Genomic DNA, 18,173 nt, shown 5'->3' on the forward strand with positions numbered 1-18,173 from the left:
CAGCTCTCCTACTCATTTTCTTCATTCCTTTTCAGAATGACTGCATTTTATTGATCAGTAAATTTCTGGGAACAATTTCAATGAGTTGTGGTTTTTTTTAATATCTACTTATTGGTCATGGAATTTTACAAAAACTTGTGTAGTTATGAATATTTTGAAGGAATAATTGGTAAAGAGTGAACGTGTATAATTTGATGAGCATCCCCTTTAAGAAATTTGAGTGTAATAAATTGTGTTAAAGTTAACAAGGAGCCCTGGCTGGTGTAGCTCAGTGGATTGAGCATGGGCCTGTGAAGCAAAGAGTTACCGGTTCGATTCCCAGTCAGGGCCACATGCCTGGGTTACAGGTCAGGACCCTAGTAGGGGACATGTGAGAGGCAACCACCCATTGATGTTTCTCTCCCACTCTTTCTCCTTTCCTTCCCCTCTCTCTAAAAATAAATAAATAAAATATTTTTTAAAAAGTTAACAAAGAAGTGGACTTTTACTTTTGTTCTCAAGATTTATGTAACCTGGTAATTTTTGGAAAGCTTACTTATTGATTAGGGTTTGCATCAGGACGTGATTGGTATCCTCAAATTATGGTGTTAATTTAAAACAAAGAAGGATATTAAATATACTTATGAGTAGAAATTGGAAATTTGGTATAGTTAGTGATGTGTTAATGCACAGAGAGGACTATGTTAGTTTTGTTAATTGTCCTGTACAAAAACTTTATGACATCATACATTGTTTTTGTTCTTACGATACCTGCTCCTTATAAAACTGTCTTCTTCAGCACTGGGGGGTATGGCTCAGTGGATTGAGCACCAGCCCACAAACTAAAGGGTCACTGGTTTGATTCCCAGTCAGGGCACATGCCTGGGTTGCAGGCCACATCCCCAGGAAGTGGCACATGAGAGGCAACCATATACACTGATGTTTCTCTCCCACTTTCTCCCTCCCTTCCCCTCTCTCTAAAAATAAATAACATCTTAAAAACAAAGAACAAAAAAAAACAACGAACTGTCTTTCTCTGCCCTGGCTGGTATATCTTGGTAGATTGACTTGCCAGCCAGGTCCTCAGTTGGGAGCTTGCAAGAGGCAACCGATTGATTTTTCTCCCCCTCTCTCACTCCCTTCCCCTTTCTTTAAAAATAAATGAATAAAATCTTTACAAAATAAATAAAATAAAACTGTCTTTTGGTGAAAACTACTGCTTGTTATTTTATCACCTTTTATTTAGAATAAAGTTAAAGACAGAATTTTTATATTTAATAGTATTTAAATATAACATTCTACAATTCTCTTAGTGTCTGGGATGGTGAATACAGACTGCGAGTTTTCATGTTTCTTAAACATAGGAAGATGAAGTAGTTTCAGCATGAGACTTTTTAACTCCAGGGTAACATGAAATGAATGTGAAATGGTTTCTGAGTAGAAGTGCCCATGTGATCATTATATTTTAATATAATCTATCATTTTTAGCTTTTGTATGACATTTATACATATATAAATGCTATTCTGAAAAGGGCCATAGGTGTCGTGAGAGTGCCAATCATAGAAAAGATTAAAAGGTTAGCAATATAAAAAGGCGACAACTGCTTTTATGTGTCAGTCACTACTAGGCAATTTGATCACTCACTTCTCAAACAGGTCTGGCTCTTTATTGTTCATTGTGGGAAAAACCTTACCATTGAGGGAATTACATTTCAGCAAAAGAAGGGAGTTCCCCAAGGTCATGTGATCTTAAAGCTTAAATCAGACATCAGTTGATGCTTGTGCTCCTTATACAGTAGTCTTTGTGTGTCGTTGATACGCTGCTGCGTTGCCTTTTAGGGACAAGGAAAGAATGTATATACAAGGTCTGTCCAGAAGGTATCCGACTATGTAATATGAAAAACAAACATTTATTGAAGAGATACATGAAACATTGTACATAGGACAGTGACACCTCAATCCCCTTGAAACCTCACACAGTTTTCCCAGCATCTCTCCCATTGTTCAGAACACTGCATATCTTTTGTTTGAATCACCATCTGCTGCCCCATTGCGTTTTCCTGAATTTCATCGAGGGTCTGAAATCTCTACCCTTTCAAAGGTGATTTTAGTGTTAGTAAAAGCCAGAAGTTGGTGGAGTGCAAAATCTGAGCTGTAGGGGGCTGAGTCACCTGGGTGATTAGATGCTTTGCCAAAAACCTCTCTAGGAGATGTGATACATGAGCAGATGCATTGTTGTGATGAAGCTGCCAATCACCAGTTGCCCATAGCTGTAGCCATTTTTGTCTTATTGCATCTCTCAACCTCCAAAGAACATTGAGGTGTAATACTCCTTATTAATTGGCCTGAAGCAGCGTACTTGTGGTGGGCAACACCTTCCCAATCAAAAACCACAGTTAACATGGTCTTGATCTTACTGTGACTTTGCAACACCTTCTTTGGGCGTGGAGAACCCTGTGACTTCCACTGTGATAACTAGGCCTTCATTTCTGGCTCACAGCCATAGACCCACGATTCATCTCCAGTTATGACCTTGAGAAAATCTGGTTCATTGGTAGCCATTTGAATTAAGTCATTAGCAACTGCAGCATAATGTTCCTTCTGCTCTGGTAGCAGAAGTTGTGAAATGAATTTTGCTATGACGTGTTTCATGCCAAGATCCTGCATCAAAATCTCGGAAGTAATAGCTTTTGGAATCCCCAGATTAACTTCTGGTCCTCACAGTCAGTCACCAGTCTTTGTTGATTGCAGCCCAAACACTTTCAACATTCTCAGGTGGTGTTTGTCACAGGCTTTCCAGAATGTGGATCTCTTTCATTGGATTTTCAACCGTCTTTGAAGCTTTTGTGCCACGCTTTTATCTGTGCTGCACTCATTGCATTGTCTCTGAAAGCCTTCTGAATCATGAATAGTTTTCATGGAGGAATGTTCAGGCTTAACACAAATTTTGGCGCAGATTCGTTGCTCTATTTGCTCATTCATTTCTAATGCACTAGTCACACAGTACACATGCTCACTCAACGTCATCTACCACCCCCTTGGACTAGTACAGTGGAGCCATCACTGTTCATGCGTGTACATCCCAGTCCACTCTCCTTGGCTGCCAGGTTACATCCATTTCATGCAAACCATTCTCTTTATAGTAACAATGGCTAGGTTTGTTGCGGACAGACCTCGTATGTGTATGTATGCATACGTGACTTTTAGAGGTTTGCCCTGACCTAATTTTGCCAATAACATCTCATGTTTACATGCTGTGAATCTAGCAAACCTTCAAGGGGTGGTTCAGGAATATTGTAAAAGAAACACTATTGTAGGAAAGTCTTTCTGAATAACTAATTAAATTACTAGGTCCTTGGCTGGGAGACAAATAACTGGTTAGGTGCTGAGCGCGGGCTGTTTCAGCTGGGTCTTCATAGGTAACCTTGTGTTTCTAAGTGCCAGATGTTTTGATTTCTACAGGAGGCAGTCTTCTTTGCTGTGATTCCTGCCCTGCTGCTTTTCATCGGGAGTGCCTGAACATTGATATCCCTGAAGGAAACTGGTATTGCAATGACTGCAAAGCAGGCAAAAAGCCACATTACCGGGAAATTGTCTGGGTGAAAGTTGGAAGATACAGGTGAGTGAGCATGCAAGAGACAGGCAACCATTTTTTGTACCATTCTGTTTCTTATCTCTGAGACAGAGTGCTTAACCTTTTCTAACACTCTCCCTGGTCTCATGGTCTCCCCCTTCCCCGTTAGTTTTTCATTATGAAAGAAAAAAACCTTGATATTTTTCTTTTGGTTGTAGGAACTTGTAGAAAATTCTTTCATGAAACCTATAAATCTTAGAAATAGGGAAGATACATTGCTTAATAGCGTTTTGGCTTTTTTTTTTCAGATAACACCAACACATACACCCTCAAAATAATTGGCCTTATTATTTATACTAAGTTTTTGTGGCTTGCTTTTTCTCTTTAAAATTATATTTTATTGATAAGGAATAAACAAAAGGATATTGTGATATGGATGATTGTAAAAAATAATAAAAGGAATGCCTGTGGATGTACCTCCCAGTTAAAGAAACAGCGCAAAAAATAAAAACATAGAAACATAAATAAATAAATAAATAAATAAATAGAAACAGCGCATTGCTAGTACTTTTAAATCTCCCTCCAGCCCCCTGTCTGAATTCATCCTTTCCCCACCCACAGAGAGAACCACCTTACTACATTTTGTGTTTTTATTCTTTGCCTTGCTCTATAGGTTTACCATATGTATAATACTTTGTTTTGCATGCTTTAGACCTTTATATAAAGGGATTGTTGTATTTTCCTGCAGCTTGCTTTTTTCATTCACTCTTATTCTCATGACATTTATTCTGGGTAGCACAGAGCCCCAGTTCATTTATATAGCACAGCTGTGCGGTGTAGCGTGTATAGTTCAGTCATCCACTCTCCTGTGCACACTGTGAGCATTTCGTCAGTGTGGTGGTTCAAGTGCACAGGAGCTTCTCTGGGGTCTGCTCGGGGTAGAGTAGCGGGGTAGGGCGTATAGCATAATAGCTAATGCCAAACTGCCTTTCTAAAGCGCTTGTATTAATGTACGTGCTTGGCAGGGAGACATTTCTTGGTGTCGTTTTTCTGTCCCCTAATATTCAAAGCTTTCTTTTTAAAGGCCAAGTTGTATTTTATTGCATAGTACATGATAGTTAGATCCATCATTTCCTTTATGTTGAGCATTTAGATTGTTTCCAGGTTTTCATTCTTCTGCTAATACTTCCTGTTATATAGATACTTATTTCCTGTTATAGATCCCTTGAAGCAAAACAACTGAGTCTTAGGGAGTGTGTCTGTGTACGCAGACATATGTGTGAGGATGGGTTTTTCTGGCTTTTGGTACATACTAGTTTTTTCACTAGATTGTTAAGATGCTCAAGATGAGACTTTAATGTGGATAAAAAGATACTGCTATTCTTTATTCCTGTTCTAAAGAAGTTCTTTTCCTAGCACCTTGCAGTCGTTTAGAATTTTCCTTCTTTGTTTTCACTTTTCCCAGGTGGTGGCCCGCAGAGATCTGCCATCCTCGAGCTATTCCTTCCAACATCGATAAGATGAGACATGACGTAGGCGAGTTTCCTGTACTCTTCTTTGGGTCCAATGACTATCTGTGGACTCACCAGGCCCGAGTCTTCCCCTACATGGAGGGGGATGTAAGCAGCAAGGATAAGATGGGCAAAGGAGTGGATGGGACATATAAGAAAGGTAACCATGTCCTTTTTGTTTCTCAGACTAATACAGTCCTCTGTTGCCAGAGTCTGTTCTGTGTCACAAATGTGTGTTAGAATTCATATGTGTTCCAGTAGCAGCTGTGTGCTGCCTTCTGGGGGCGTATGTGGCTGCAGCTACAGGATCTGCAGGGAAGTTGACCCTCATAATTCATTGTTTTTGAATTTGACTTAACTGGAATTTCCTTAAGGGAGGTTTTTGTCTTATTAGTTCTGTTTTAGCTTGCTGTCAAGAAATAAAATTCACCAAAAATCATGGAGCAAAATAAGATAGTGAAAGCCAAACCACATTCTGAGGCAAAAGACATTTTATAAGTTGGCCTGTAATGAAGAAGTAAGGACATTCAGGGCTGGGAGGGGTTGACTCAACCATGAGACTCTCTGTTTTCTCTCACTGTGTTGTGAGTAAAGGTCACTCTGAGAATTCAGTGCAGTAATAGAAAAGCCAGCTGGCAAGGCACATAGTTGGTGTCCCATCAGTGATAATCACCTTCTTCCATCAGCTGTCCTTAGGCAGCCCAGATATCTCTTGTTATTTGAATATGTGTGGACATTTAAGTATAAAGGTTCACATGATGAAGAAGGACTCAAGCAAGTGAAACTCCCTGGTGAGGTGCAAGAAGGTAGTAAACAGATGAAACTTCCTATATGGGGAAGGAATTTAATAACAAAGGTTCTGTTTGCCTCGTATTAATTTCAGTGGACTCTAACTTAACTGTCGGCCGTGTGGTTTGGGTGTAGATATGGGCGATCAGTACTAATAATGTGGGGGTTTGGGCCTTGCAGGCTCAGGTGGTCACCAAGTGACAACATCTTTGCTGGCAAAGCTGAGCCTGATGAAGCTCTGGGATTCTTGTTCTTTTTATGCCTTGACCCTGGGCTTGCTGGGTGCCTCTGCCTACAAAAAGCACACGTTTTATGTGGGAATTGGACACAGATACCAACAATCAAAATCTCATTCATTGAGTGTTGTGGCAGAAGTGTGCATGGTATGCCGTGGGACCAGACTGAGAGGAAACAAATACAGTGGGAGTTGAAGTTGCAAATTATGTGGCTCCTTTCCTAAGTGATACTTTGAAGAATTAACCATTATAATAATAATTACCATTGTTGTTTGGCAGGCCCAGTTCAGAGTTTGTCGTCATTAAATCCTTGTGGCAACCCTGTAAGTTAGGGGCCATTATTCTTATCTTCAGATGAGGCAACTGAGACACATAAAAATTAAATAGATTGCCCAAGGTCCCAGTGCTGATCTGTGATAGAGGGAGGTTTCAAAGTCTGATTGCTAGTCTCCAGAATCAAATTTCTTAACCCTTGCACCAATTCTGAAGACATTAACATGTTGTAATGAGAGGAAAGCACATGTGAAAACGCACATTGAATCTAATGTGCTGAGTTAGCGACCTCCAAGTATTTAGTATAGTTTAAGCATGGGGTTAAAAGAGCAGTGGGCTATTGGCCTGAAAAGGTAATTGATTTGTATGGTCACAGCAGAGTTTTAGAAACCAGAAACCTCAGTGAGTAGAGTGCGAGGCCACAGACACTGAGAGGCTGCCACCAGGACTATCAGGGAGGTAGCTGTTTCAGGACTTCTGGGCAGACATGACAAGACTGTCACAGGGAGGTGTCCATTGGAGGAGAAATACGGATATTGGATAGACATTAAGTATATCGACCAAGCAGGACATGCTAAATAATAAATAGGATGAAGGAGGGAGGGACTTAAGAAAAATTTACAGGACTCCAGGCAAAACAGATTACGCTGGATGGTCACAGGGAAATGGAGAAAAAGGGATGGATTAGGGGTGGGATTTTCTTTTAAGAATTCACAGCATAGAGAAAAACAACAGAGAGAAAAGGGGGAAGAACTGGATTCTTTTCAGACTTTTTAACCTGGGTCAAGAATAATGAATTAAAATTTTAAGTGGAGAAGAATGAGAATCTTAAGATTTTTTTTTTGTAGATTTTATTTATTTTTAGAGAGGGAGAAAGAGAGAAACGTTAAGTGCTTGCCTCTCACATATCCCCATCCGGGGACCTGGCTCACAACCCAGGCACGTGCCCTGACTGAGAATCGAACCAAGTGACCTTTCAGTTTGCAAGCCAGCACTCAATCCACTGAGCCAAACCAGCCAGGGCAGAATCTTAAGATTTTGTTGGATTTTTCAGATATTACAATCTTGCAAGCATTTTAAAGTACAGGTCTTGAATGCTGATTAGCTGTGAAGGTCTGTTTTTGTATCATTAGAGCTAATAGTTGCAGAATGAGTTTTAGGAGATGAGAGTATGACAGGTGCTCTAGAGAAGAAGTAAGAAGGAAAGGAAAACTTCAACTCTGGATTTCTTCCAGAGGAACACGGCATGTACCTGTGACAACTAAGAGGCAGCATGTTTCTGGAAGCAGGAAGTTCAGGACTCAAGAGAAACAGGTTTAGAGGCAGTGACTAATCCGAGCAGACACAGTCTAGTTATCATTAGGCAGTGCTACCTGTGGGCATTTTCAACTCATTTAGCTGTTTTCTTTTTTTTTCTAGATTTTATTTATTTATTTATTTATCTTTAGAGGGGGAGGAGAGAGGGAGAGAAACATCAATGTATGGTTGCCTTTCATGTGTCCCCTGCTGGGAGTTGGCCTGCAGGGAATTAGCCTGCAACCCAGGCATGTGCCCTGACTGGGAATTGAACCGTGATCCTCTGGTTCACAGGCCTCTGCTCAATCCACTGAGCTACGCCAGCCAGGGCTCATTTAGCTGTTTTCATTTTAAATTTTCCTCTGAAGCTGGGAGTCTGTATTGTGCCATTTAGTGATGGGTTCTTTTGTCCTAATGCTGTTATCTGAGGACCCTGGGGACTACAACTTACTTGAAAGAAGTCATATATAACACTTAGTTCTCCATATAATGTCAGTGATACTTGCTTAAAACATGAATTTCCTCCCACTTTAAACGGGGGAGGCAAAATAAATAACTCCACCCAGGGATTAAGTCACTTGTGCTGTTGTGTTTTCTTAGCTCTTCAGGAAGCTGCAGCAAGATTTGAGGAGTTAAAGGCCCAGAAAGAGCTCAGACAGCTTCAGGAGGACCGGAAGAATGATAAGAAGCCTCCACCTTATAAACATATAAAGGTAAGAAAAGACTTCAGGAGACTTCATCTCGAGGAGAGACACTTACAATTTGCCCTCTTCCTGTCTACTTGTGACGGGAACTGGAAGCATAAGCACAGCTGGTTTCAGGGAGAGGTAAGAGCTTGAAAGAAAATGACAAAAAGCTCCAGAGCACCATTCCTAGCAATTGTGTGCACTTTGTAGTACCAACTGTGCATTGATACACTCTTTGCTGCTTTGGAAAGTCTTCTCATGGAAGTAGATGAGATTAGATTCTGTTCATAATTAGTACCTTTCCATTTGAAAGGGACCAAAGAAGCATGGTAAGAATCTTCGTTGCCCTAAGATGGTGTGGGTAATACACGTGGTTAAGTCTTCCTGGTAACATTTCATACTCAATATTTGATACTCAATATTTAGGTGACTAGGATTCCCATGGTCAGGAGATTGCATGTTAGGTGCAACTAACCTTTAGTGTACCTGGTAAGAGCATCATCACCATTTATTATCTGGGTCCAGTGAACCCTTTGTATTTTTAAAAATATTTTAAAGTCATTTTCATGAATAATTTATAGAATTAAAGATAAAGGAATATGAATAACACATTTATTAGATATTGTAATAAGTATTTACATTAAAACTTTAAAACCGCCCCCCTCCTTTTTTTTTTTTTAAGATTTTACTTATTTTTCCCTGGCTGGTGTGGCTCAGTGGATTGAGTCGCGGGCCTGTGAAGCAAAGGGTCGCCAGTTCGATTCCCAGTCAGGGCACATGCCTGAGTTGCAGGCCAGGTCCCCAGTGGAGAACACATGAGAGGTAACCACACATTGATGTTTCTCTCCCTCTCTATCTCTTTCCCATCCCCTCTTTCTAAAAATAAATAAATAAAATATTTTTTTTTTTAAAAAAAGATCTTATTTTTAGAGAGAGGAGAAGGAAGGAAGAGAAGGAGAGAAACCCAGTTGGCTGCCTCTCACATCCCCCCTACTGGAGACGTGGCCAGCAATCCAGGCATGTGCCGTGACCTGGAATCAAACCAGTGACCTTTCAGTTTGCAAGATAACACCCAACCCCCTGAGCCACACTAGTCAAGGCCCTTTTTAACAACCTTTTAATCAAGGTAGTGTTAGTGCTCAAATACCAGAAAACATAAAGAAGTACTTATGAACAAAATGAGATTGCCCTGGTTTTTCTAGCAAAGTATCGTGATGGCATTCCTAGGTACTATATTTTTGTCATTAGAAATGCATTATTTTTGTCTCATTAGTTTTAAGTTTCTGGCATACATATTATCATCTAAGATTGCTCTTAGGAATCTATTTCACTACCATACTTATTGTCTAGTGTATTTAACTATGTTCCAGATATTCCTTAGGACATCCCTAAACTAAAAACCATTTGTTGTTTTTCTGAAATCCAGATTTAATTGGGTGTCCTGAATTTTTATTTGCTAAACCTAGCAACCTTACTAAAAGCAGGCTACTAAGATGACAGGTCTAGACATAAAATTACAACTAAAATACAAAACAACCATCACTCACAAAACATTAGAAATCCAGTTCAATGGAAGTCTATGACAACTATAGAATTTAAGAAACCACATCCATCCAGACTGGTAGGAGTGGCAGAGACATGGAATGGGCTGGTTCCACATCCACATATGGTGGACAGGAATTCAGGAGGGATATCTCAAGAGCGAGGAATCCCAGACCCTCACCAGGCCCCCCAGCCCAAGGATCAGTGCAAGGAAGGTAAGTCCACATAATTTCTGACTGCAAAAATCAGCAGGGATTCAGTAGTTGGAAGAAACTGCTGGAGGCCCAAGCAGTTCCTCTTTAAGAGCTCACATGCAAACTTACTCAGACTTGCTCCCTCTGAGCTCCAGCTCCGGGGCAGCATCTTGAAAGGCACCAGTGGGGAAGGACCTGAAGCATCTGAAATCAAGGTGTGAGCTCGGAAACAGCTTCCTCCCAGACAGAAAGGTGGACAGAGACCATTCTCCCTTTTCTGAGCCCTCCCCAAACAGCACCACAGAGCTGGCAGGTGGGCACCATATCTGTGACTCCATCAACCTGCCTGACACTGTTTGCCCTGCCCTGGAAATCCTGAGACTGTACCATACAACTTACGGGTCCATCCAAACTGTTCACTGTGACTTTTCCACATGAATGGCTGGTCTTGGCTCGTGGTGCAAAAATTCCTAAATCCTATCAGACAAGCAATAGCTGGCCACAGTAAGCCCCCAGCCCCCTGTGTCTTTTGCTAAGTGGCCCCAAGCCTGCCACTAGCAGCTGCTAGCCTAGATTCATAGCTTGGCTTCACCAGGGAATCTCCAAGTTCAGCACAACAAGTAGCAACCATCTCAGATTACTTTATAGCTCATAGAGGATGGCCCGGGGGGAACACAGGTGGGGGCTGACCTTGGCCTGCACCACCACCTGCCTCTGCACAGCTGATCCTCTGCTGAGGGCAGAGGTTATTAGTCAGTGGTCACGGCCAGTCCTCACAGCTGACTGGCCTGGGTAAATCCCTCCCATCGATCCAACAGCTACATTGTTCCAGTAGAAATAAAGAACAGTGTACAGAGAAACAACAGCAGAGTGGATGAAGCTGAGAATCAGATCACTGATTTGGACACAAAAAACAAAACAAGAAGATAAAAGAATCACAAAAAAGAAAAAACCAAGGATAGTGTAAGCATCCTCCAGGACAGCTTCAAGCATTCCAACATTCACATCAAAGGGGAGCCAAAAGGAGAAAAGGAAGAGCAAGAAATTGGGAATCTACTTGGTAAAAATAAATAAATCAAGGCTAAGATGGAGGCATAGGTGGAAACACTGTTCCTCCTTGCACAACCAACTTTAAAGACAACAAAGAATTAGTAACAACCTGGCTGGTGTAGTTCAGTGGATTGAGCGTGGGCCTGCAAACCACAGGATCGCGGTTCGATTCCCAGTCAGGGCACATGCCTGGGTTGCAGGCCAGTTCCCTGCAGGCCAACTCCCAGCAGGGGATGCACAAGAGGCAACCATACATTGATGTTTCTCTCCTTCTCTCCTTCCCCTCCCCTCTGAAGATAAATAAATAGAATATTTTTTTAAAAAGAATTAGTAACAAAAATGCAACCAAAACAGATAGAAAATTGAAGTGTATAGAAGTCTGACAAACAATGAACCATTTATCCAGACCGGTAAGAGGGGCAGAGTTAGTGGGTGGCGGAGAGGGGTCCAGGCAGGAAAAAGCAGTGGGACTGATCCAGGTGCGCAGACGGTGATTGGCAGATCCCAGGCGTGGGGTGGCGATAGGCAGACCCAGTGAGGGCACAAAGCGGCTGGCTGACCACAGTCACACATTCACACGCAGATAAACCAGGCAGCGGAGTGAGCAGTGAGATAGACTGCACAAACCAGGGCCCAAGCTCCAGGAATTAAAGCCTAAAAGCACCAATTGGAAAAGCTTTCCGGGTGTCAAGGTACCGGGAGAGGATTCCAGGCTCACAGAGAGTTCGTTGGAGAGACCCACAGGGTCCTGGAGGTGCACAAGCCTGCACACCCGGGAACCAGCACCAGAAGGGCCCAATTTGCTTGCGGATAGCAGCAGAGAGGACCGAAATCCGAGAGAGAGCAGAGCAAGCACCATTGACCCTCTCTGACCCCACCCCCACATACAGCATCACAACCCAGTAACCTGGGTTGCCCCACCCTGGTGAACAAGGCTCCGCCCCCCTCCTATGTAACAGGCACAACCAGACCAAAACATTAAGAAGAAGAACAGCTCAAAGCCCCAGAGCCAATACTTCTAGGCGACCAGGAGATAGCCAACCTATCAGATGCAGAGTTCAAAATACTGGTGATCAGGATGCTCACAGAACTGGTTGATTTTAGTCACAAATTACAGGAACAAATGAAGGCTAAACAAAGTGAAATGAAGGGAAATGCACAGGAAACCAATAGTGATGGAAAGGAAACTGGGACTCAAATCAATGGAGTGGACCAGAAGGAAGAAAAAAATGACCAAACAGAAAAGAATGAAGAAATAAGAATTCAAAAAAATGAGGAGAGACTTAGGAACCTCCAAGGACATCTTTAAACATTTCAACATCCGAATTATAGGGGTACCAGAAGGGGAAGAGGAAGAGCAACAAGTGGAAAGTTACTTGAACAAAGAATAAAGAACTTCCCCAATCTGGCAAAGGCAATAGACTTCCAGGAAATCCAGGAAGCTCAGAGAGTCCCAAAGAAGTTGGACCCAAGGAGGAACACACCAAGGCACATCATAATTACATTACCCAAGATTAAAATGAAGGAGAGAATCCTAGAAGCAGGAAGAAATAAGGGGACAGTCACCTACAAAGGAGTTCCCATCAGACTATCAGATGATTCCTCAAAAAATACCTTACAGGCAAGAAGGGGCTGGAAAGAAGCATTCCAAGTCATGAAATCCAAAGACCTACATCCAAGATTGCTCTATCCAGCAAAGCTTTCATTTAGAAGCAGATAAAGTGCTTCAGATAAGGTTAAGTTAAAGGAGTTCACCATCACCAAGCCCTTATTATATGAAATGTTAAAGGGACTTATCTAAGAAAAAGAAGATAAAAAATATGAACAGTGAAAGGAAAGCAAACACACAGTTATTAACAACCACACCTAAAACAATAGCAAACCAAGAGGACAGCTAGATCAGGAGTGGAACCATAGAAATGGAGATCACATGGAGGGTTAGCAACAGGGGAGTGGCGGAGGAGAAGGGGGGAGAAGGTACAGAGAATAAGTAGCACAGACGGTAGGTAGAAAATAGACAGGGGGAGGGCAAGAATAGTATGGGAAATATAGAATCTAAACAACTTGTGACACATGGATGTAAACTAAAGGGGGGGAATGGTGGGGGAGGGGTGTGCAGGGTGGGGGGGAATGAAGGGGGAAATGGGACAACTGTAATGCCATAATCAATAAAATATATATATATATTTGAAAAGTTTAGTGCTATTAAATGCATTTGTAATGTTTGTATTTATTCCACCATTCATTTCTAGACCTCTTTTATCTTGTAAAACTGAAACTCTACCCATGAAATAACAACTCTCATTCTGTCTTCTTGGCTCCTGGCAACCACTTCTTTTTGCTTCTAACTTTAACTACTCTAACCACATTATATAAGTGGAATCATACAATGTTTGGCTTTTTGTGACTGGCTTGGTTCATGTAACATAATGTCCTCCAGATTCATCCATGTTGTATCGTATTTCAGGCCTTCCCTTTTAGGCTGAGTAATATTCCATTATCTGTACTACATTTTGCTTATCCATTCATATGTCAATGGACACTTGGTTTGCTCCCCACATTTTAGCTGTTGTGAACAATGGTGCTAAATCTTGATGATTCAAAATTATAAAATGTGGCATTCAACTTTAATGAAAAGAAAAGTCCCTTTCTAGGTCCCGAGTTGTCTTGTGCTGACTTGCCTGACTGGTGTACATGTGTCTTCTCCAGGTGAACCGTCCTATCGGCAGGGTACAGATCTTCACTGCAGACTTGTCTGAGATTCCACGTTGCAACTGTAAAGCTACTGACGAGAATCCCTGTGGGATAGACTCCGAGTGCATCAACCGCATGCTGCTCTACGAGTGCCACCCCACAGTATGTCCCGCCGGAGGGCGCTGCCAAAACCAGTGTTTTACTAAGCGCCAGTATCCAGAGGTGGAAATTTTTCGCACATTACAGAGGGGCTGGGGTCTCCGAACAAAAACAGATATTAAAAAGGTAAAGAAAACTTTCCTTGATTTTCTAGGGTTTTTTTTCTTCTTCGTAATGGCCTGAATAATTCTTGATGAATATGAGAAAATTGATCATAGAGGAAAATAATAGTGCAGGGGTCAGTCTCACTGTTGTGTCTTGCCATACCCTTCTAGAGTTGGAGGCTTGAGAACAGGTGTTCTCCTGTATCTGTGAGTGTTCAGCGTTGCGCGTGTTCACTGTGAGTGAGCATGAAACCACAGGGGAAGTGCATAGATACCATGGCCTTATTTTCTTTTTTTGAAAACCCCACTGCCTGTAGTTAAGGGAAAGTAGTGAGCACATCATTCAGAGGTGTTAGTCACCTGCTAATAAAATTAACCATATTTTTACTGAGGGAAAATGAAGTAGCATCTTCAACTTCAAACTTGGAATGACCTTCAAGTTTCCAGTAAATAGATACTATTGTATAGTTTTTGTAAAGAATCGGTCTTATTTGACATTTCAATAAAATGAACCTTATTTTGATTACACTTTCTGAGGAATTTCACTGATTCTGTTTCCAGGACAGGGCTTGAATCTGGGTTGACCTGTTTAGTCATTGGCTAAGATAGTGTGCCGAGGACGCAGTGATCACCAAAGGAGACCCGTTCCCATGCTTTCATCAGGTTCACATTCTAGAGGGGGAAACATTGAACAAAGAATTGCCCCCTGTGGGAGTAGAATAGGTTCTGGAGGCACATGGCCAAGGGCCTGGAACTTGGATGTGCTTGTCTCTGAAAATATTTTTAGTTGAAATTGGAAAAACAAGTAGTTATTAGCTTAAGTCAGTTGAGCGTTAAAGCATTATGTGTAGAGAGTACAGCATGTGCGGAAGCTGGTGTGACTTCTGCAGTGAGTTGGGTGCAGTGGTGTGAAATGGGGAAGGGGCAGCAGGGCATGTTCCAAGGAAAGAACCCATTTAGATTAGGGAAACTGACTTAACTGAAGTATTTGGGCAGGTAAATGGAACTTTCGTTTGCTTTCATTTGGGTTGATCTTTAGTGTCCTAGGAGGAGTGTGGAGGTGGCTTTCATTGTCAAATAGTTGAAGCAGCATATTTGTTATGTTTCTTGAATAAACCTCTGTTAAGTGACTCATTACATAAACATAAACTGCTTTGGAGAATATGTGGAAAATCATGAATCTGTTCTTTTCATTTTTTTTTCAATAAGGCATACCTGTAAATAATGCGCTTTTTGCCATTAAGTCAAGAGCTGTTTCTTGTTCCAGGGAGAATTTGTGAATGAGTACGTGGGAGAGCTGATAGATGAAGAGGAGTGCAGGGCTCGCATCCGTTACGCCCAGGAGCACGACATCACTAATTTCTACATGCTCACCTTAGACAAAGTAAGTGCCGTATTGGGAAATCAGTGTTGTCCCTGCCAGAGTGGTAACAGGTATGTCATGCATTGTCCAAATAGCGTCTTTCTGCCCCAGTGTTCAGGGTTGATTGGGATTCTGGAGTAGGTAAGTTGCTCCTTTCTGGCTACATGGACCAAGGCAGGGCTGCTTTCAGCATTTTTTTCGCACTGTCCTATGCAAGTTGGAGGCTCTGTCTTTTAACATTTTTCTTGTCGGATTAAAATTTGAAGCCAGAAAAGTCAAATAATCATTCTTTTACTCTTTTATTTTACAAATTGAGAAACTGATTTGTTGCTTTTTTATCTTATTTATTTTTAGAGAGAAGGGAAGGGAGGGAGGGAGGGAGGGAGGGAGGGAGGGAGGGAGGGAGGGAAGGAAAGAAAGAAAGAGAAAGAGAAAGAGAAACATTGATTTGGTTGCCTCTCAACCACAACCAGGGACCTGGCCCTCAACCCAGGCACGTGCCCTAACCAGAAATGAATCTGGCGACCTTTTGGTTTGCAGTTCGACAACCAGTCCACTGAGCCACCTCAGTAGAGCCTGATTTGTTGCTATGTAATTAATGCGTGTCGTATAAAGTGACTGTAGAACTCACCTTATGGACCCAAGTCACCATCTCGTCAGTTACAGGAATTTTCTGATGAGTTTCATTTTATTGGTGCCTAGAATTGTATTTGGAACTTAACGTCTAATGCTAGCATACTAATGTGTTTATTTTATGTGTACCTGAGCTTCCTCTTTGTACCTGATTAGTAGGTTTTGCTTGCCTTTGTTTTTTCCTTTCTTCCACTAGCTTTTGTAATGGAACTCTTTCCTGATGTGAAACTGAACATTTATCAAGTTTTGTACCCTTATGGTCTGTGAAATCCTCACCTCCTGGTGTTCTGATCTTCATTTGGAATGGGTCTCAGCATCAGTAACATTTCTGTGAGTGATTTCTAATGTGTAGCCAGGGCTCAGGACCATGTAATTTAGTGGATAGGACAAACTTCTTCTTTCAGAATCACGTAGCAGGCTTGTTATAGCATATATTACTGTGCCCCACCTCAGAGTTTTCTGCTCTCATATCTGAAGCGCAACCCAAGAATTTGCATTTCTAGTTCCCCAACAAGTACACTTGAGAAGCTCTCCTCCGAAAGACTCAATGTGAACGAGAAGCTCCACTGTGTTAGAATTCTCCGAAAGTGTCTGATGAGCAGCATCTGTTGGAATTCTAATTCTAGGACCGGATCATTGATGCTGGTCCCAAAGGAAACTACGCTCGGTTCATGAATCACTGCTGCCAGCCCAACTGTGAGACACAGAAGTGGTCTGTGAATGGAGATACCCGTGTCGGCCTTTTTGCCCTGAGTGACATTAAAGCAGGTAAGTCTCACTTAAGGATTCTCAAGCCAAAAACACAATTAAAATCCCGTATGTGCTATAATCTAAAATGAGGTTTGCAAACTCCTGAGGATATATAAAAAACCTGCTGGGTGTTACCTGGCCTGGAATTTTTTTGTTGTTGGTAAAACATACATAACATAAAATTTACCGTTTTAACCATTTTTCAGTGTGTAGTTCTGTGGCATTGAGTCCACTGACACTGTTGTGCAACCACCACCACTATTCATGTTCATAACTCTTCACTTTCTCTGAGTGACACTGTGCCTGTAGAACCAACTTCCCATTCACCCTTCCCCCAGTCCTGGCAGCCACCACTTGACTTTATGTCTTCGAATTTGACTGCTCTGGGAACCTCACATGGAGGAAGTCACACAGGGTCTGTTCTTTGTTCTTTGGTGACTTAACGTAGTGTCTTCCACCTTGGCTGTGGGTGCTTTCGGATTTCCAGACCTTCGACGTGAACTTTGGTCTGCCTTTGAGACCCTCAGCAATCTACAGCTCCTTTCCTGCCGTCCCTCCAACAGGTGCCCACTTTGTGACCAAGGACTCATGTCTTACTCATCTGAATTTTATGGTTTATGAGCCTAAGTAAAAAATACTTCTCATCTCTAAGATGCAAAAGATCTAGACCTAAGTTATATGACAGATGATTTCCATAAATTGAAGGAGTTTAATCTGTAACATCAAGGTTTTGATGAATTTAGTTTAAGTATCTATGTATCTAAGTATCTATTTAAGCACATATGACACCCTATAAATTGCATGATTAAAAAAATAGACTTGTGTACAGTAAATTTCAAATGTATAAGTAAGTACATAATTTTCAAAATGACTTTTGCAGGGACATTGGTAAAACATTTAAATTTAAAAATCACTCTCCTGTGTTCAGGCTGGGATCGACCCTCCTGGGTCTGTGTGATTGAGAAAAGGGTATCCCAATCCCCGTGGAAGCGGAAGCCCGTGGGAGTAGAAGCCCGTGGGAGCACTCTTCAGGAAAACCACTTCCGCTTCTGCCCAGTGTGGCTTTACTCAGGAACATTAATCGGGATCAAATGATAAAGAGCAGTTGGGTCAGCTTTTGGTCTGTCAGCTTTTAAAAAAATATCAGTGGTCATCTTCCTCTTCACCGGTCCCTCCCAAAACTATTTTTTTTCTCTACAATTTAAATGTAGTGCCCAGCATTTTAAAGGTTCTGACAATTTTTATATTTTAAAAATTCAGCCACTAGTTCCTTTCTCTTGTGTTGCCCTACTTACAGCTTTAAGTCATTACGGTAACAACGCTGGAGCATGACTGTGCAG

At 41.7% G+C, this 18,173-nt stretch overlaps 1 protein-coding gene across 5 annotated transcripts in view; it reads left to right on the forward strand.

Annotated features, from left to right (window-relative positions):
- The window catches only part of NSD1 (nuclear receptor binding SET domain protein 1), a 149,480-nt gene that overhangs the window by 118,393 nt on the left and 12,914 nt on the right, over positions 1-18,173 (forward strand). For all 5 annotated transcript variants that reach the window (XM_037064448.1, XM_037064447.1, XM_037064445.1 and 2 more), the window contains exons 15-20: positions 3,442-3,598; positions 5,019-5,224; positions 8,259-8,371; positions 13,840-14,109; positions 15,355-15,471; positions 16,710-16,851. In XM_037064448.1, the coding sequence (XP_036920343.1) occupies positions 3,442-3,598; positions 5,019-5,224; positions 8,259-8,371; positions 13,840-14,109; positions 15,355-15,471; positions 16,710-16,851 (1,005 nt within the window). The remainder of the gene's footprint in view (positions 1-3,441; positions 3,599-5,018; positions 5,225-8,258; positions 8,372-13,839; positions 14,110-15,354; positions 15,472-16,709; positions 16,852-18,173) is intronic.

This window comes from Sturnira hondurensis, unplaced genomic scaffold (genome assembly GCF_014824575.4).
Source record: "Sturnira hondurensis isolate 20B ecotype Veracruz unplaced genomic scaffold, ASM1482457v3 Scaffold0015262, whole genome shotgun sequence".
Taxonomy (NCBI): domain Eukaryota; kingdom Metazoa; phylum Chordata; class Mammalia; order Chiroptera; family Phyllostomidae; genus Sturnira; species Sturnira hondurensis.